Here is a 21491-nt window from a genome sequence, read left to right as displayed (position 1 = left end):
TTTCCATGTTTATGGATCTTGGGTAGCAAATAGAAGGTGTACTTCAATCAAACACAACTTTTTGCTCTCAGTACAAGAATAACTGAATGAAATTCTATGGCCTGTGCTCTGGGTCAGACTAGTTGGTTCCTTCTGGCCTTAAATCTATTAAACTAAGATTATATTATCATTTGTATTGTAGTAGAGGATAGTTGTTTCCTGTAGGCCTCAATACAACCAGAATCATGGTTCCGTTTTTGCAGACAATAAGTAAGAGACAGTCCTTGCCTTGAAGAGTTTTATAGTCTAATTTGAGATGAGGAAAAACAAAGGCATTTAAGAAACAAAAGAAGGAAAGGGGGAGGGAGGACAAGGATAATGAAAATAAAATCCTGTGGTTATATAGGTTAGTTATTACACACCTTAATGATTCTGGGTATTTCAGAGAAATTTATTTGGAACCAAGCAAAGGCAGATTAAGATTTATTGGGGTCCTGGGCACAAAGAATATTGGGGCCCCCAACACCCCGGGGGCCTACGGGCACCAGAACTGGGGGGAGACAGTGAGGGGGCCATGCCCACCCACTTTTTAACATGGGTGTAGTAGTCTTGGGCAGGCGTGGAGCAGCGGTGGCAGGGGCTGTGCTTCGTGGTGGGGGGAGATAAGGTAATCAGCTCCCCCACTGTGAAGTGCAGCCCCTACTAGCAGCGCCAGCCTCTTCCTGGTGGGGGCCTGATGTGGCCTTTAGCCCCCCCTCACCATGGGGCCCTGCCCATGCTCCTCCTCCTCCTCCTCCTCCTTGAGGCCCTGCCCCCTGGTGAGGCTGGAGACCGGCAGAATTGGGCTGTGGTAAGAGCCACCCTGGGAGCCTGGGCCACTGTGGGGAGCCCTGCATCCTCCAGCTGCCTGGGTGGTGGAGACACGGGCCAGGGGCTCCTCACAGCGGCCTGTGCTTCCTGGGCGGCTCCAGCCTCTGGCCTGGACCGGGGGCAGAGCCTCAGAGGGAAGAGGAGGAGCAGGGAGCGGGGCTACAATACCATTGCTGGTGGCTCCCCCCCCACTTCTACCCAGGTTCCGGTGCTCCTGCTGGAGCCCCCAAATTTGCTGGGGTCCTGTGACATGGGACCCATGCGCCTGTGCATTAATCCACCACTGGAACCAAGTCTCAGTGTATCATTTATTTTACTAAACTAAACTGTCATATCAATCTATCCATTCAAATCTAGCAGTTGATCAAAATTACATCAATCACTCTAATATAATTTTTCAGGATGCCAAATCCTAGCAGTCCTTTAGCATCACATTTTCAAAAGCAAACTTTGGAACTGTGCTTGTCAGTTATGTGCATATCCATTTTCACTTTCAGATCATGAAGTCAGAGGTGCAGCTACTTGATTTGCATGTGAAAAAAACTGTTTATATGCAATTTACGGTTGTGTGTTTAAACAGATGTGTATGCTGTACTGCAGGAGTAATTTCAGAGTCCACGTTAGAAAATGTGGCCCTTAGTTACTAGCTGAAAATGCTAAATGTATTTAGGTTTTGAATGGAGCAGTTTACCGTGTAGGGTTTATGCAGAAGCATCTAAAACTGAGTGAAAAGTCCTTTAGAAGCTGTTGCTGATTCCTGACAACTTGTACAGAGTACCAAGTTTTGAACTGATGAAATCTGAAACAGCTGCAATATTTAGCTCCTCATCCCAACACTGTAGGGAATTATCATGGAAATGCCAAGCAACCTTTAAATAAATTTAGTAACAGATTGGTAGATTAAATCTAGTATTAATATTTATTAACTTAAGCACCTCAAAGGAGACAGTATATCATTTCACTGTTTGAACTGAGTACTGTATTCACTTAGAACTGAGGCTCTCTTGGAGATAAGAAGTGCTGTGATTTGTACTAGATAAATGGTACAAAAGTGTTGCGATGCTTTGGCTTCAATTTTTCCCCTGACTCTTCAAACAGATGCCTCAGGAGAAGACATTCTCCTTCCCTCTCTGAGTAATGGGGGCTTTAAATGTTGTCTTGATGAGCAGTTCTGTGGTTTGTGGGATGTTGCAATTGGAACATGTTGGCTTCAGAGTGTTTTGTTTTAGCAACTTTCATTGGAAAAAAACTAACGTTTTCCTGAAATTTCTCAAAAGTGAAAATGGCAGTTTTTGTACCTTACTGGCAAATAGAAAACTAATATGAAGTCCAGGCCTCATGTGCCCATAACAAACAAAACCTCAACACTTCTCTCTGGTGCCTTCCCCTCCCTTTCCCAAGGAGAGTTTCAGTAACCACTGAAAATGTATCTGAAATCTGCATTGTTTAAAAGGTTCATTTGTTTAGTGCTTTGCTTAGCTGAGAAGAGGAGAATGTTATTACCGCGGGTGTAAAGCAGAGAGATTTACTGCTACTTAGTGTACATGAGAAGAGAATGACTGGATGCAATTCCATTTTTAGTTTTCTTTCTTGACAGTAGAAATGTTAGGGGTAATTGAAGACCAAAATGAAATATGCTAACTTAGCAGCCATCCAGCTCTGGAAGGATGTTTCTTCATTGGCTGCTCTGACTGAGCCAAGACATCTGGGAAATGCATGGTTCATTGCAGGAGTTGGGTACTTTGGGGAAGGCAGTTGTGCTGGTTGTCTCACAGCTGGCCAGTAAATTTATGCCATGGTGCTGTGTACTACTGCGGTCAAACCACCTCATTGTGTAACATGGCTACAAGAGGACATACAAGGACATGAAGTGTTCACAGAGTGCAACTCTGTAAGGAATAGTGAATGTCCCTTCAGTTAGGGCAGGGATTCTCAACCACTAAGTTAGGGGACAATCCGGTCATTGATGTTCAGCAGGAGGAGTTGACTGGTCACTGATGAGCTCCCCAGGGAAGGTGGGGAGAAATTCACTCCTAAAGGCCATAGAGTGGCAGCACCAATATCCTATAGAGGCTTTTCCACCCGGATAACACTATTAGGCCCTGCAGCCCCCTCTGTGGGGTGAAGGCAAAGGACTGTAAGGTAGCTGTAGATCTTCTGTCTCAGTCCCATGCTTGGCTCAACTGTGTCTGCCTCTGAATGCTCCCTGCGCACTTCTTCACAAAGAGGCCCAATGGAGCTAAGATCTATGCCATGTAGAGGGTATGCACCTCTTCTGTGGCTTCCCCAAATTGCCACCGTCCCACCTCTGGCAGTGGAACTGCTTGAGTTCTGCTGTCTGGGGAACCTTGGCACCTAGACACCTCAGGGTGGGATTTGGCCCATACACATGCTCTCATAAAGTTAACTGAAACTGACTATTCACAAGCCGTTATAAAAGAGTAAAGGGCGAAAATGTGTTTAGCAGAGTCCAGCTACACCACCCTCGCTACCCCTAAATTACACTTTCTTCGCAAAAATTATATACCTGTAAGAAATACTCACCTAAACATTAGAAAGACTAGAAATGAATAGATAATTGAACCAGCCAGTTCCATATAATCCACTCCAATACCTGATCTGTAGTACCCAGCCAGCCTTAACCTTCCCCCTTGTTACGTTCTCTAATGGAAATGGATATATACTGTTTATTATCTATATTGTATTAATAATCTATAGTTACAATTTGGAAAGGAATATAGTCCCAAGGTACGTTACTTGAGAGTTCTATGCATTTTCTCAGTGTGATGTGCTGATAGAAAAGGATAGAGTTAGAGTGATTGATCTGTGTGATGTTATTTAATATGCTGATGTTGAATCATGATTGTGTAAGTGTATATAGACCTTACAAGTTTTGTATTTTTCACTTTATTAAATATATTGTGTAGGAACTAGCAAATATACTGTTTTTTCTTGTAGTGAATAATGAAGTGTATATTAATGTCATTGTATATTACTAAAGATATATAGGAGGTGCTCAGACATTTCTTTTTAATGAGGAGATGTTGTTAATCAAGAATCTTGGTATATATATTTCATGCACTATTGCTTTAGTCAATAAAATACAGACTTACTAATTCACATTAATGAATGGTGAAAATTAGTGAACAAAATAAAAATGATAAAACTCAAGGATGTAAAGCATCTCAAATGTAATATGTTCTATTTTGTCAGTTGAAGTTTAGTTTTATGTGTATACTTCATACAGTACAAGTAAATGTGCTGTAGTTTATTTTGCAAGAATGACATTTTAGCAATACAGAATTTGCTACATCATCTCTTCAGTCTTTCAAAAGAAAGGGATAGGATAGATCACCCATTTTTTGCAAAGTTAACAAAGTGCTGATTATTGAGGGTCTATCGCACATAGTAAATAATGTTTTAGTTTAATGATAGGCGTTTATACGTTTAGCTACTTAAGTATCCTAGGATACACAAAGGGCTTGATATTCCTCTCACGTACACAGGGTAAATCAGGAGTATTGCCACTGAAGTTAGCGTAAAACTGTTATCAGTAAGAAAAGAAATAGGCCTGCTATCTCTTATTGAATGGGGCATTTTCACAGACCCAGGAAGACGTGCTGTATGTCTTGATATGGTGTTGATTAAAATGGTCTTTAAACACATGGTTAAGTCTGTGCAGGTGAAGTGTCTGACTTCTGGATGGTCGTCAACTATTTATCAATGTCTGGTGTTATGAATGTTGGTGTTGCTATGGCTCTGTAATCCATGTTTAAAAAAACCCACAAAGTATATATTAGCCATAATGTAGTATGAGTTTTATAGGTGTAACTGAATGTGCAGTATGTCATCTGATGCAGAGTGTGCTATGAGCAGTATCCATGTTTACTGAATATGTTGGAAAATAATCAGTGGGAATATTCTGAGACCAGGCTAAGAAGAACCCTGTAGACTTTTTTTCATTTTTATTTTTAAAAGTAACATTTGCATATATTTCTATTTTGGTGTTTTTGCTGCTGGGGGTGGGAAGCGGGGCACTAATCTATGATCAAGAGTGTGCAGCTGATATATTCAGGTCCTGAATGCCCACAGTTCCCATTGAAAGATGTGCCATCGTCTGCAAGTCGTACATGTGCTACAAAAGAGCAAGAACGTGTGCATTTATTTGTTATAAGTTGCACCAAAATGTTTCATATTTATATAATCCGCAATTAGCAACATTCAAAACATTATCAACGTATGTCTATACCGAATTAAAAACTCGGGCTTGTGAAGCTTGGACTAAGGGGCTGTTTAATTGCAGTGTAGACATTTGGGCTTCGGCTAGAGCCCACGCTCTGGGACTCTGTGAGGGGGGAGGGTCCCAGAGCTCAGGCTGCAGCCTGAACCTAAATGTTTATGCTGCAATTAAACTAGGGTGACCAGACGTCCAGATTTTAGCGGGACTGTCCCGATATTTACTTGTTTGTCCCGCGTCCCGATGGATGTTCAGTCGGGATGCAAATTGTCCCGATATTTTGCACCCTGGCGCACAGGCGGAGGGGGCTTGTGTCTGGCCCCTCCCTGCCCCATTGGATCCCTCCCCAAATCCCTGCCCTGGCCCCGCCTCTTCCCCAAGCACGCCACGTTCCTCCTTCTCCCCCCTCCCTCCCAGGCTTGCGCGAATCAGCTGTATGGTGGTGCAAGCGCTTGGAGGGAGGAGAAGCAGGACGTGGCAGCCCACTCGGGAGGCGGAGGTGAGCTGGTGCGGTGGGAGGCGGGGAGCTGCCAGTGGGTGCTCAGCCCCCACCAATTTTTCCTATGCTCCGGCGGCTTTTTTTTTTTTTCCCCTCTGGCAACGACCCCCCTGTCGCCCCGTGTCCCAGTATTTCATGTCTCTCATCTGGTCACCCTGTGAGCCAAGTCAGTTAGCATGGGCCATCCATGGGTGTCTAATTGCAGAGTGAGACCCTGGTTCAGGACAGCACTTATGTACATCCCTATACACAACAGCATTTAAGCATATGCTTAATTTTAAGTCTCAGTTAAGAATTTGCTGAAGAGCTGTCCCAAACAGGGATGCTTTTCTGAATCAGTACCTAGGCAGAATGCTACTCTAATCGATTGTTGCAGAAAAAATTGTGGCACAGAAGAGCGCATCCTCATGCATATATTTAACTCTCCCATCTCCTCATCCCTTATTCTTCTTTACTGTCCTGTACTATCAAAACAAGGCTATTTAATGAAGACCACCAGTTAAAGGGACGGATTAATTTTATAGACACAAGAAATCTGGTTACAAAAAGAGCTGAAAGCATATATTTGCACAAGTTGGCTGCCTAGGTTCTCCAAAACCTCCATAAACTCCAAAACCTTATGTAGAGTATTGGGAAGTGTGTTTTTATTTGAGTTACTGTGATAAGTCCTACATTCTAATACTAGTTGTTAGGTCATCGTAACAATGGTGCTCTGTGTTATGTAGAGTCTTCTAAAGTAGTCTTGCTTTATGTTAATCCATCATTATTCCCTCAGACTATCACTCTTACTCCCCAGTCAGAACGAGTTTAAGATTTTATTAATAGATGCCACAAGAACATATTCATTATTAGGAGGAGGAGGAGATGGTCATGCGGTTAAAGCACTGGACTGGCTTTCAGGAGAACAGAGTTCATTTCTGGATGTTACTGAATCATAGAATAGCAGGATTGGAAGGGACCTCAGGAGGTCATCTAGTCCAACCCCCTGCTCAAAGCACGGCCAATCCCCAACTAAATACCTAAATGGCCCCTTCAAGGATTGAACTCACAACCCTGGGTTTAGCAGCGCCAGTGCTCAAACCACTGAACTATCCTTCTCTCCGCCAACTTTTTTTTTTTTTTTTTAAACCATGAGACACAGAGGGTCTGAATATTACCACAGAGACTGCGCCTTGCTTCCTCCTAATACTTTCCCCTGGTGAAGCTAAATTGATCAATATAGGTAAGGCACTAATAACCTGTGCTGGCAGGTGCTATAGAAGAACCTAAAACAAATGTACTTTGATGATAATTATTGATTCAGGTAGGAGTTTGAACACGTTCCACCTTAGCACAACTAAATTGCCAGCATGAAGAAGATTTACAAGCCCAGTTCAGATAGGTGGGACAATATTTAAGAACATGCTGCCAATATATTTTAAATCAAACAGCATTTCCATGGGAGTAACTGATTATTCTTAAAGTTGCAAAACAAAACATCCACCCAACCCAAGTTTACCTTAATTTCTGATTCTTTTACCCTTAACAGCACTATTTTTGTACTACAATTTCAGAGATTGGAAAGTACTTTCTTGTTCTGTTTCCAGTAGCTGCAAACAAGTGTGCATTCAGGCCAGGGATATTGTATGCACAATACGCACAACATTTTTTTGTAAATGTGTTTTGGCTAAAAATAAATGGAAAGAATTATCTAGGGAAGGAATTGCTCACATGGTAATGACTGGTTCAAATATAGTGTAGATTTGTAGTGACCACAAATTGTTACCCTTTACTTAGAGATTTTTTGATTTAGAGGGTGCTGTGAAAAATTCATGTAGGATGCGCAAAAAGCCACTGAGATTCAGCCTGGGCTCAGGTTCTAGTACATTTGTGTACTTCAGTCCAAGACTGAGAAAATGTTCCTAAGCCTGGTCTGAAGCTGCCCTACCTTCCCCACAAGTGCATCTCCTAGGAGGAGAACCCTTAAGACGATGCCAGCTACTGTGCTAGGGTGTACGCAGCTGGCTGGCAATGGGAGCAGGAGTGTTTTCCGTGATCTCACTGACATTTTGGGGACAGGGAAGTGGGTGCTTCCTAGCTTCTCCACTACAGTGGGTGCCCCTTGAAAAACCTGCTGGCACCCCCATGAAGCCCAAGGGAGAGCAGAGGGGGCCATTTAATCAAAGGAGCTCTGCATGGGGAGGTCACTGGGCCTTTTCTTGAAGACAAATGATAAGGAGGGGATCATTGAGGCATAGATTGTGTGTAATGGCGGAAGACTTTTCTGGGCAGTTCTGGTTTGTGTAAAGTCTCCATGCCAACCATTTTTACCATGGCTAGCCCTTTGCTAACTGGGCCCTGGAGGTTTCATGCAAGTCTAGGAGAGGTAAACTGGGTTAAGCTGACTATTCTATTCTTAATGGATGCAGTTTCAAAAAAGAGGACAAGGCCTGACTGAGCTATCTCATCTCTACAGGGGGTCCTTCAAGGTCAGGATTAAGGCACATTGATGGGAAAGTGTGAAGAAACTTGCATTGCTGCTGTGTAGTACTTTTTCTGTGGACTTCGGTCCACAGGATTGTCTACATGGCACTTTTCACGTGTAGTAAACTCACTGAAAACTATGAACCTTCCTCCTACACAGACAGACACACAGAGTCTTACTTGTTCTGGGGTTCCATGTAAATAGTTTGCCGGTGCATACCATTCCACAGTATAATTACAGATCAACTTCTGTGGGGTTTTTTATGTAGAATTAAAAAAACACTAAGCAAAGTTCAGCAAGATATTATTTAGTTTCACCACCGGTTTCCCTATCATAATTTCTCTTTAACTTTTGAGGACTGATTGTACAGTATCATACTGCCAACTGTCACTAACGAATGGCTTAGTGTTTCAGTCTTGCATGATTGGTTGCAGGCTGCTTTCCACTAAGTCCCTTACCCACGAAGAGAGAGCTCTTCAATCTAGTAAACAGCTGCACGGTATTACAGTGATGCATACCACATATTCCTGAGCTTCCAAATGCTTGTGCAGTGAACTCTGTTCCAATGCACGACCGAGCTGTATAATTTCTAGTAGCAGAGAACTTCTCAATTAGAAATTTAACACACTAGAAATAAATAAGTAGTAGTCACCTGCATATACATATTTAACATTTAAAAGCACACCAGAAGTCTATCTATCCACCATGTAGCATCTTACCAGGACTCATAAACTACTATTTTCCTTATTGTCAATCTAGTTTTAATTGGTAAAGCAAGAGACAGAGGTCACTGTTGTCACTTCTTTTTAAGGGTGGGGATCAAACAGTATTGTGAAAAGGCACATAAGAGAACCTAGATAGATCGATATTTATTTTGCTGCAGAAGCCAACATGATTGTCTTTCTGTTTCTCTCTCACTGGGTCTCTGAATTCATTGCTTTTACTTCCAGTAAAGTCATAAGTCTGTTTAGTAGCTGTTGTATCGGAGCCCTCAGGAGCGCAGGTAGGAATTGATCTATTTTTAAATTAAGTTTTAGGTTGTTGAGTCCAATTTTATGCAATTTGGTGGAAGTTATCCCCCTTTCAGAAGGCCCTCCATGTCATGGAAGCCCTGTTGTACTCCTGCATGGCAGTGGAAGGAGTGTTTGGTGGGTAGGCAGTAGGAACCTCCACCAAAGCTTCTGCTAATTGCGGGGGGGAGAGGGGGGAGGAGGGCGTGGGAAGAGGGCAGAAGGCAAGCTTGTGTCCACACTTACAAGGATCCATGCACAGAAGCCTGTCCAAATGTGGTCAGGCAGCAATGGTTTGTAGGCATCATGGCAAAGGGACTTGAAGGAGGACAAGGTGACAACTTGACAGAAATTGTTTCCCATATGTAAGGCGCAGCATGGGTGAAAACACAAAAGTGCTTAAGCAAGATGTGCACTAACAGCTAATAAAGGCTGCTGTTGAACAAAGATGGAGGACGATGTTGCCATAGAATACCAGATCTCATAGGCAGTATGGCACTATAAGATGAAGGGCCTTGAAGATGAATACAGAGGTGTTTTGTTTATTGTGATGGGGAAGTGGGCGACCATGGAAGGGCACTAACAGGGATAGCATCCCAGAGCAATAAGTCAGGAAGATGATTCTAGCAGCAGTGTTTTGAATGGACTTGAGTGGGGCAAGGAAGGAGGAGGCAAGGCCAGAAAGAAGGAAATGACAGTAGCTGTGGTAGGAGATGATGAGGGCTTGGACAAGAGCATGTTCTGTGGCAAGAGGTGACAGGATTTACATACAGGCTGGAAGAGTCTAAAGAGGGCCGAGTCAAAGATTATGCCCAGATTACGGGCCTGTGTCACAGGGAGGATAATGGCTGAAATCTTCTGTTTATCCGCACTGCAGGGCACAAGCTTCCACACGTTGCCCTTCTAGTGTGTCTCAAATCCAACTTGCAGGAACACTTTAGGGTGGTGCATATAATAGTTCAGTCTTGATGCCTGTTCAGTCATTGTTGTCTCTGCTGAGGTGGTCAGTCATGGCAAAGCCCTTTCTGATGTGGACACTTGTCCACTGGGAACTGGACTGAGAGCAGCAAAAAACCAGCAACAGAAGATAATTTTTTGGTCATGTCTGACCTGAGCTGGATTTATTCTGGCAACCTAGAAGTAAAGGATTCTGTATGGCACTAGCAATCCCTGAGCTATCCAGCCTGCCACACAACACACAGCTCAAAGCTTGCTTATTTATTTACTTATTTAGGATTCTTATTCTAAGTTTGCTGAGTGCTATTCTTAATGAATGGAAAGCAAAGTACTAGAACAGAATGAAGGGTAAAGATCTGATGACAACTCGTGGGATCACCTTACATTCTGTTAATAATAGGCACACAGAACTGATACGAGTAGTTTGGGTACGCAGGAAAATGGGTAAAATATTTCTTAGCTTATAGTACTCTGCAGAAAAATAACTCTTTGTGGACCAAGTCCTGACCTGTTTGAAAATAATAGGTCAGGTTCTGCTCTTAGTTATATTGGGCTGAATATGGAGTAACTTACTTAATTTCAGTGGAGTTACTTTGGCTATACACCGGGGTCACTGAAAACAGAATTTGACCCAATGGGAGTTTGTCATTGACTTCACTGGAACCAGGATTCAGCCATAATTGATAACAAAATGTCCTGTACCTTATTAACGTTTTCCAAACTTTTTAAAATAAAAACATTGTTTCATTAAAGCCACAAGTCTTCTGTGTATTTATAGACCTCAGACAGTGGAATTCTAAACAGCAGCAAGTGCAGAGGCAGGCTGCAGCCCAAACATTTGAGCAGACCACACTGCAGACTGCTCCTTCGTGGTTGACTCAACACATACTGAGTCTCTTCCAATTTCTGCTCTTGAACCACCAGCCGCAGCTTCAGGCATTTTAGTTGCACTTTGATTGTGGTCAGTTATGGGCCTGAAGAAAGGTGGACAGATCTGTTTGTCTATCAGTATTCATAGCTCACCAATCATCACAATATCTAGGTGTTGTGTATAGTAACTTAAAAAGCACCCCATAAACTATGGGAAAATTCATACCCGAGCTTCAAGAGTCAGGCCTGTCACAGTTCAAGGCCTTAATCCAACCCTAATGCTATCAAAAATTTAAGAAGGGAGATTTAACCTCCATGCTTCAGTACTTAAGCCATCTCTAAACTATTGGAGGTCAGGTTGAGACCTAATGTGGGGGAGCAGATTATCCCACATTTGCCTCTGTGGGGTCCTTTCACTTTCCTCTGAAGTATCTGGTACTGGTCACTATTGGAGATATGATACTGGACTAGATGGATCTTGGTTCTGATCCAGCATGGCAATTCCTATGTTCCAAATCCAAACGCTCCTAAACTTGGGAGAGGTTCAGGTCTGAAATTCACTGCTCAGCCCCATCTCTAACTACGACTTAGATTTCTACAGTAAATACTTGATATGTAAACAAATCTCCTAAGTTCTAAAGCAGAAGACTGATCCAGCTCTGACCCCAGAAAGTTGATGTAGAAATATGAATATAAGAAACAGGCAGCTGTTGTTTCCCATTTTGACTTGGTTTAATTTGTTTTTGGTTGCATGACTCTCAGAAAGCTAACTGAGAAGGTAGAAATGATTGAGTCTGCTGCTTACAGTTTCTCGGATCAAAATGTGTTGCCATTAAATTTATTCCTTTTATTTTTTTCTCAGAAAATATCTCACTGATTTCTTTCATGACTAGCACACAACATTCTTTTGATCACCACGTATAAATGTTTAATCTTTATGTTTCTGTTATGCGTGCAGATGAAAAGTCTGTATTACTGTTGTGCTTTCTTTCAGGGGCTGGTGTCTTTTTCCTTTCTTGTGCCGAAGGAGAGCAGATCAGCTTTCTGTTCGACTGTATCGTTCGTGGCATCTCCCCGACGAAAGGCCCTTTTGGGTTGCGTCCAGTCCTACCAGGTTAATATAGGAAGTATAGAGTAACCGTGCAAAGTAGGAACTTGCCCTGTCTAGCACTTATTGCTCAGATTGGAATTACAGCTTGCAGACACTTGCTGGGCATGGAAAGTGCAAAGTGATTTTCATTCTGAAATGTCACAGTACAGATTTATCAGTTGAATGTCCCAGTTTCCCTTGCTGCTCTAGCTCATTCATATTTCTGCTGCTGCTGGCCTTTGCCTGGTCTTATCTAACTGTACCAAAATATAATATTCTGAATAGAGATGGGCCCAAACCAAATCTGGGGTTTAAATAGTTCCAGTTTGAACCTAGATCCATATCTGAATCTGGCTGCTGGTTGTAATATTGAAAATTTGCTGAGCCAAACCCCTAGAATACTAATTTTGGGGCTAGATGACATCTGAAGCCCATTCCAAAGCCCCCTGAAATCATTGGAAAAACTCCCAATGAACTTCTAGTGCTTTGGACCAGGCCCCTATATCCTGATCTCAATCTTGCAGGTCAGGCTTTTCTCTGGTGAGTAAGGATTAAATTCCTTTTTCTGTTTTGTGGTACATGCTGCATGCACTGTAGTGTTCAGAGAAGAAATTAGATGTGATCTTGCAGGAGTTCTATGGCCTTTTGGTTTTAGTAGGTGAGGAGGAGTTAGAAGGAGTATGTCAAGCAGGGCAGGAAGGTGGAAGATGAGCTTGTCGAACAATAGCTGTGAAGTTTCTGTGGTGAAGGAGGAAGCTTTTAAAATGGTGGAGGAAGGGGGATTTCACATTTTTAGCAAATGTTTGCACTTCCATAGCTAGGGGAATTTAATGGTTTTCATTATAAGAATAGTTTTACAGGATTTTTACCATTGCTGTAAACATGCAACCAAACCAATCTCTTGTGTTGAAATGTGATATAAAAGATTTACAGTAGAACCTCAGAGTTATAGATTCATAGATTCTAGGACTGGAAGGGACCTCGAGAGGTCATCGAGTCCAGTCCCCTGCCCGCATGGCAGGACCAAATACTGTCTAGATCATCCCTGATAGACATTTATCTAACCTACTCTTAAATATCTCCAGAGATGGAGATTCCACAACCTCCCTAGGCAATTTATTCCAGTGTTTAACTACCCTGACAGTTAGGAACTTTTTCCTAATGTCCAACCTAGACCTCCCTTGCTGCAGTTTAAGCCCATTGCTTCTTGTTCTATCCTTAGAGGCTAAGGTGAACAAGTTTTCTCCCTCCTCCTTATGACACCCTTTTAGATACCTAAAAACTGCTATCATGAGTTACCACACACCTCATTTGGAACCAGAAGTACGCAATCAGGCAGCAGCAGAGAGACACACACACACACACAGCATTTTTCTTCTGCACAGTAAAGTTTCAAAGCTGTAGTAAGTCAATGTTGTACTTCTTTGAAAGAACAGTCATAATGTTTTGTTCAGGGTTAGGAACATTTCAGAGTTACAAACAAACTCCATTCCTGAGGTGTTTGTAACTCTGAGGTTCTCCTACAGTTTAGATGTGAAATTTATGGAAAGATTGAAAAAACCTCTCGGTCCTGCCATTTTAAAATTAGATGCATATTGTATACAGCATTTGATTCATTTTTCGCGTCCTTGAAATCAATGGTTGTATACCACTGTAAATAAAACCAGTGAGAGAAAGGCAGATCAGGCCCATAACAGCTCACTAATTTTATATGCTGTTTTTTGCATTTGTAATGTGAACGTTAATTAATTCATTTTAAAATTGCCAAACAATTAATTCATAATAAAGTCTTTTTGACATGTACAAAAGTGGTTGGGATGTTCAGATTTATAATTTTGTCAGTTAGGATATACTCAGAAAATTGTAATCTGCATAAAGGCTTTTATTGTAGACATGCAAAAACAAATTATTTAATTACATACAAACTTATATGGTCTCCAAAAGAGGTTCAGTTCAGGTAAAGAATTATGACAATGGGCCACTAAAGAAGGCAGCCTTAATTCTAACTTTTGAGTGCTTCGCTTTTGCAAATGGAATGTTCTTTTAACATATATTTTTTATATAATTTCCTTTTTTTAAATTGAAAATTATAAACAAAAATTGCATCATGTAGAACTATACTGACCCCCCACAGAGCCACAGCACAATTCTCTGTCGCTTGAGGTAAGTAGGTAACTGCTTGCAGTAGAAGCCCGTTATCTTCTGTGTGGGCCTAACAAAAGAGTAGGATGAGACCTGCTTTGCCAGTGGATTTCTGAGCTATTTACTAGACAGAAATAATAGGTTCAATTCCAGGTTCTAGAGGAGAGTGTTCTCTAGTGATTACAGACCATTCTGCCCTATCCTCTCCCCCAGCTTCTCCCTCTCCTCATCCCCATCCTTGTCCTTCACCCTGCCCCATCTTTCCCCTTCCTCCTGTCCCTGTCCCCTCCCTCTGCTGCTCCAGTCTCAGTCCCTGCTGAGTTCCCCCTGCCTGTTCCTATTTTCCCCACCTGTTTCTCATATGCCCCCATTCTCAGCTCTGCTTCTCCCCTCCACCCTGCTCATATCCTTTGCAGTTCCTTCCCCTTCCCCCCTATTTTCCGGCTGCCTCTCCTGGCTCCAGTTCCTAACCCTTCTACCCCTTGAGCTTCAGCCCCTGTTCCCTAACCCTGCACCTCTTCCTATGTCCCATGTTGCTTCTCATACCCCTCTGCATTCCAGTCAGGCTGTTTCCTCCTCCTCCACCATGTTGCCTTGGTGAGCACTGAGAGTACAAGAAAGATGATTTCCCTGTTCTCGGTTCCTGTGCCTGGTGTCAGAGCAGTCCCCGGGTGCCTGGAACAGCAACCGCAGGAAGGCCCAGGTCAACTATGCTCAGTGCAGATGGAGTCTTCAGAGAATTTAGCTGTCCAACTCTAACAAGTCTCTACTGAGCACGTGTGAACTGCAATATTTTCAGAGGCTGATAACTGATAAGACAGCTATAGCTTCTCAACAAAGTGGTAGTAAGAATTTTTTTTTAACACAGGCGAAGCAACCTATTTTCCCCTAATCTCATTTTTGGAAACAGCTGAACCATTTTATCTGAAACTTTATAAAATAATCCAACAAATTATTGATAATAAATAAGTTCCAAATTGAGGCACACATCTTGGATAGAAAATTCCAACCTGAATTTTTTAAGTTTGGCAAAGTTATTAGCAACTGAAAACTGGTTCTTATAATGGAAAGTGGCACTACCTGTGCCACCTATAATACATTTTGAGACTAATTGTACCCTCTGTTAGTCCAGATTTATCATAACCTATTCCACTGGAGTTACACTAACTTCAGTGGAGTTATTTCGATTTATATTAGCGTAACAGGGAGCAGAATTTAGCCCTATGTTGGCTTTGTACAGTATATTAAGATTTTACATTGCTAGTAGCCAATTCTGCACTAGTTGCATGCCCAAATCTCCCTTTGGCTTTAATGGGAGTTTTGGGTGTGCAAGGAATACATATGAGACCCACATTGGAACAGATTTGAAAGAGCTAATCCAATAGGTTGAGTAAATAATATTTTCCCCTACCAGTTTTTTATTTTCTGGAAAATCCAAAACAGCAGCTACTGTTGTCTGTTATCGAAAATGTATTTCATAATCTTGCTTGAGAGAATAAAATGTGCAGCCAGAAGACATGAACTAGAAGCAAAATGAGAAAGCAAGAATAATCAGGATCTCTAATGACAGACAATAGCTTATGAGAACCGGGAGAAGTATTTTAGCCATGTCATAGCATTGCAGAATTGATTTGGGTGCGTTTATAGCTTATTTAGTTGTTTTGTCTTCCACTGAAGCATTAGAATTGGCTACTCCTTATGCAGTCTTATGAGGATTGCAAAGCATATGTATCTGAATGATGGGGTACTTTTTTCATTAAGCTAATACAAATCAAAGAATTGTAATATAAAACCACCAGTGAAATGATCAAAACTGATAAGAGGCATGTGATGTATTGTCTGTTGTTCTTGCTGTTAAACTCCCCCACCCCACAGCACTAGGGAATGTGTGTCGGCTCCTCCTGCAAGCTCTGCAGCAGTGGTTCACTAATAAACATTATTCTTAGAGCTGGCCCCATTCCTGCTGATAAAGATGTTGGGCAGACAGAGGGAAACAAAAGTACACAGATCTCTTGAGGTGCTTGAAACCTGTCCGGGGGGGGAGGGAGGGAGGCAGAGATGCTTTGAATTTTTTCTTTCGTTTCTTTTTTTTATTACAAAGAAGATTGAATGTGGTTATAGAAAATTGTCACTTTGTTGACTAATCGATTCAGACACTGTCACTGCAGCTCAACCTGCTGCCAAACTCCCCCTTTAATTAAAAGGGCCAGACCCTCACATGGTGTAAATAGCATAGAATCATAGAATATCAGGGTTGGAAGGGACTTCTGGAGGTTATCTAGTCCAACCCCCTGCTCAAAGCAGGACCAATCCCCAACTAAATCATCCCAGCCAGAGCTTTGGAAAGTCTGGCTTTAAAAACCTCTAAGGAAGGAGAACAGGAGTACTTATGGCACCTTAGAGACTAACAAATTTATTACAGCATAAGCTTTCGTGGGCTACAGCCCACTTCTTCGGATATATGCATCCGAAGAAGTGGGCTGTAGCCCACGAAAGCTTATGCTCTAATACATTTGTTAGTCTCTAAGGTGCCACAAGTACTCCTGTTCTTTTTGCAGATACAGACTAACACGGCTGCTACTCTGAAACCTGTCATTAAGGAAGGAGATTCCACCACCTCTCTAAGTAACCCATTCCAGTGCTTCACCACCCTCCTAGTGAAAAAGTTTTTCCTAATATCCAACCTAAACCTCCCCCATTGCAACTTGAGACCGTTACTCCTTGTTCTGTCATCTGGTACCACTGAGAACAGTCTAGATCCATCCTCTTTGGAACTCCCTTTCAGGTAGTTGAAAGCAGCTATCAAATCGCCCCTCTTTCTTCTCTTCTGCAGACTAAACAATCCCAGTTCCCTCAGCCTCTCCTCATAAGTCATGTGCTCCAGCCCCCTAATCACTTAGTCCCATTGAAGTCAATAGAGCTACACTGGATTGCTCTAGTTAGGGATCCATAAAGGGGGGGGAGGGGTCAACTTTTTCTGCAGGACACTTTTTTGATATTTTTAGTGGTCTGCTACCTCCCAAAACTTGGGCGTAATTGTACTTTGGTATAAAAAATCCTCTGTGAATATAGATATGTATGTGTACTTCCCTCTGTTTTCTAATGATCTGTTGTATCAGGATTTATGCTGTATCAATCACCCTGGATGCCTAAGCATCTGTGGGCCATTTTTCTGTCTTTTCCCTGATTTTCGTAGCTTTCCACTGTTGTCATTCCTGTACCGAAATCAAATTGTGATCTACTATTCTTATATCTTCACCTCCCACATCAACACTTCAGCTAATATATCCATCTAATGTTCCCAGAAATGCTTTTATAGATTTTTCTAAGGCCACATCTTTAGCAACAGTCAATATATGGTTTTAAAGTTTACTCTCCCACCTATGAATTTTGAATGCTTCACAGATACATGTAATATTGTCATAGTTGATTGGAAAATTTACATGGCTTTAATCAGTAGTGAATGTCAGAACAATATACAGACATATTGAAAGCAAATTTAAAAAAGGGGACCTCACTAGCTTGTATTACTGTAAGAGGCGTATCTTTGCATGCAACTGCATTTCAGACTTGTGTGTTGTGTGCCATTCAGAAGTTTAAGACATGTATGGTAAAATGATACAACCTATCCTAACTTGTGTATAGTGCTGGACATGCATGTGCAGTCTAGTTTTCCTTATCAAGTATTGTATTACACAGAATGTACTGTATTACTTGAAAAGGTCAGATTGCCAGCAGCTGCATACTGTATCTGGCAAGAGTATCAAAATCCACCCAGTCTGTTGAAAGGAATATGTTAAATAGATAAATCATCCCTGCACTTTAGCTAACTAGATCTAAACTTCCTCGTAGTGGGTTATACTCAGAAATCCTCAAGTTATTAATATTATTTACATTTACATTAATGCAAAGTCATGTTGGTTGTTAATACATTCTTCCTAGGGGCTTTATTTATGAAATCTTCTGAATTACATAATTGGGTGGTCCAGAAGCTTAAGTATGAACCAGATTTCTCTCCACAATTTACTGGTGGATTTTGGATTTTTGCCCTTGACCACCTTTCTCAGACTGCTTGGAACTTAGAGACATGCCTCCTTGACAGCTTCAAGAAGGAAAAGGGTCCGTTAATGTTTGCTTGATGTAACAAAGGGCGTTTTTGTGAAAAGAGAGAGAATTTAGTGCACTGAAAGGAGTCAGAGATTGAATTTTCCACTATCCACAGAATAGGTATAGACTGGGGAAGCAACGAGTCAGCTTCCCCAAACTTCCTTCCAGTAGGTCTGTGGATAGACATGGTGATGTCCACCTCTGGTAGCCTTTTATGTGCAGAAAGTTCACAGAGCATCTTTGCTAAATGGTGCTCTGTCATTACTAAATATTGACCTGAAAAAACTGTAGGGGCACAGGGGAAAATACTAATTGGAAAACTAGCATATTATCTTGTTTTTATTCACAGTAGTGATAATTTGTCTAATTAAAAAACCATCCAATTTCCAAAGGTGGCGGCATTAATTGCATACATAATTGGGCAAATAGTTACGCAGATGTGGCCATTATATGTTTAGGTGCATCCTTGTTTGCGCAAATGCAGGATTTGCATGTGCAGTTTAGGTGTTCAGTTTTGAAAAGTATAGTTCAGTTGTGTAGAAAACTTAATGAACTCTTGATACAAAAGCATTTTCCTGATCCATACTTTTTTTTTGGTTGTATATGAAACTTGTTCTACATTTGAATAACCACTGCAATGCTTTGGAATGGATCATCCAAACAAATATAAATATCTCTATAATAATTAACCCATTATCCATAAATCCAAAATAAAGTTTAGAAGGAAAAGATGTGATAGTTCCCATTTATTAACAACTATTATTACGTACAGTATTTGTTGATGGAGCAACATGCAAGCATTAAAGACACAACCCCAGCTATGAAGATGTTACAGTCAAAGAGCTTGATTCTGCAGCATTTTAAATTGCAGCAGCATCCCCAGGCTGCCCTATAACTGGAATGTCTGCAGTGTTACGGCCCCATTTCAGCATGCCCTTGGTACACTTACTGGGTCAGGGCTCGTGAGTGATGATGTGCGTGGGCTTATGGTTGTTAGCTTTATGGCTGTCTTCCACGGTGCCTGTGCTGAGGGAATCCTCCTTCAATCAGACATGGAGCTTTTTAGGGCCCATTTACATTGCTCTCTCCCTTTTTACCTGGTGTAAACAGGCTGGAACAGGTGTAAGGATCACCCTAGACTTGTAACAGCAAGGATCTGACTTACACATGCAAAGGAAGGAAATGCAGAGATTGAGGCTGCTGCTCCATCCTTGACTGATTTTTGTAAAACAATGTAACATAACACAGTAATACATGTTTATGGCACCTGTAATGCAAGGGCATCTCAAAAAGTTACCGATTCATATTTTATGGATCAAAATAAATGACTAATTTTAAAATTGATTTTACTAAGGCTTTTGACACAGTGCCCCATGACATTCTCCTAAGCAAACTAGGGAAATGTGGTCTAAATAAAATTACTATAAAGGGAGTGCACATCTGGTTGAGAGGCCATAATCAAAGAGTAGTTATCAATGGTTCTCATATCTGGTGGCGTCTAGCAGGAGTCAGTCCTGGGTCCAGTACTCCTCAATATTTTCATTAACGACTTGGATAATGGAGTGGAGGGTATGGGAGTTTGTGAAAGCCCCATCATTGGAGGTTTTTAAGACCAGGTTGGACAAACACCTCTCAAGGATGGTCTAGGTTTACTTGGTCCTGCCTCAGTGCATGGAGCTGGATTAGATGACCTCTCGAGGTCCCTGGCAGTCCTACGTTTCTATGATTCTACATAGTGCTCATCCCATGCTCTTGGAGCTTTTAAATACATGAATAAAATGTCACAGTATGAAAGTATTCAAAATATCCCACAATGGACTGCTCAGCTGGTTCTAATGAATATCCACCAACGCTCATGGTAAAAATAAAATCCCTCCATCATAGGTATCTCAGTCAATTCAACCTTCATATAACCCCCTGCTAATTGACCAGGAAAGTAGGGCCAGGGGAAGATTTCAGCAGCTGATGCGCAGCTTTCTTCACACAAGGGGATCCATTTCTGTTTGGAAATGATGAAGTCTTTTTCTTAATTTGAACGTTTGCATGTATCTAAGTGCTTAGATACTGTGGAGTCAGGTGTATGGAAAACCTGGGGGGTGGGGTGGGGGAGAACAAGAGAGAGTGCTAGTGTTCATGAAATGATTCTCTGGCTGGAGCTCTAATAAGATGTTGCGTGGGAAGACGTTGTAAAAACGTCCTCAGACAGCTATGTCCATACCGGTCATGCTATCGCTGTCCTGGGATTCTCTGGAGCAGAGACTGCCCATCATGGCAAGTTATTACACATTGTTTAGTGGTTTTGTATTGTGCACAAATGGGATGTAGGATGACACCACCAACCCATTTTTACTTGTGACCTAAACCAGTATTTAAAAAAACAACAATTCTCCGGAGATCAGAAGCTAATACACTTTAACCCACGTTTCCTCATAGCCCATCTTAATCAACTCTTTCATATAGATTCAGTCTGGTTTTGCTCACTCCCTCACTATACCAGCCTTGCACATGAAGTGCTTTGTAAAACTTATCTCTGCTGAACTAGATCCCCTTTTGGACGTGAGAGCACTTGAATAGAGACAGCAGAAGAAACTACAGCATGGAGAGCATGCCAAAGTGGAGGGGCATTACAGCTAACGGCTCTGCACCCTCAGGTCATGGACAGATACAAGCAGCAATTTGCAACCTGGTACAAGGCACCAACTCCTTGTTTAGGTGTGTCTGAGTTGAGCCATGAGGACTAATGGTGAAATCTTTCAATTTATACTGGAAAGATTCCCACTGTACGCAACTGGATTTTTACTTAAGTAAGGATTTGCAGGATTTGGTCCTAATCAATGCTTAAAATGGGTTGGGTTGCAGGGGAATGCCGGTGGGGTCACAGACCCAGCCTCCAAAAAAAAAAAAAAGTCTTTGGAGATACATCTGAGGCATGTCACTAACAAAGAGGATTATAAAGTCAGTGTGCCTCAGGATGGCCTGGGGTTGTGAAGTGGGAGTGACACTGACTTTGTTCCAGTCATGGCCATTGACCGACACAACATTTCTTTAAGAACACTTTAAGCCCTGCCGCTTGCAGAGCAGCTTTAATGTTCAATATAAATATCTATCATTAATACATAGTATACCTGATTCAGTCTGTCAGTGGAAACCAGGCTACAGATCTGCAGAAATGAAAAGCCCACCTAGATGGGGAGGAAAGCTAAAGAGTGCACCATGCCTGTAACCTCTTCTCCACTAAAGGGCCTTAGAGCCAGCTGATGCAGCCC

The 21491-nt window shown here is 41.8% G+C and overlaps 1 protein-coding gene across 7 annotated transcripts in view; it reads left to right on the top strand.

Moving 5' to 3' along the window:
• Positions 1-21491, top strand: part of DOK7 (docking protein 7) — a 143958-nt gene that overhangs the window by 15992 nt on the left and 106475 nt on the right. For 5 of the 7 annotated variants that reach the window (XR_010601945.1, XM_065598256.1, XM_065598255.1 and 2 more), the window contains one exon: positions 11881-12000. The exons of the other annotated variants lie outside the window; for them this stretch is intronic. Coding sequence is in view for 4 of the 5 variants with exons in the window: in XM_065598256.1 (XP_065454328.1) it covers positions 11881-12000 (120 nt within the window). In the remaining variant the exon portion in view is untranslated. The remainder of the gene's footprint in view (positions 1-11880; positions 12001-21491) is intronic. 7 annotated transcript variants of the gene reach the window in all.

Source organism: Chrysemys picta, chromosome 5, assembly GCF_011386835.1.
Source record: "Chrysemys picta bellii isolate R12L10 chromosome 5, ASM1138683v2, whole genome shotgun sequence".
Taxonomy (NCBI): Eukaryota; Metazoa; Chordata; order Testudines; family Emydidae; genus Chrysemys; species Chrysemys picta.
The sequence above is the reverse complement of the archived record's forward strand: the minus strand, read 5'-3'. Positions and strand labels throughout refer to the sequence as shown.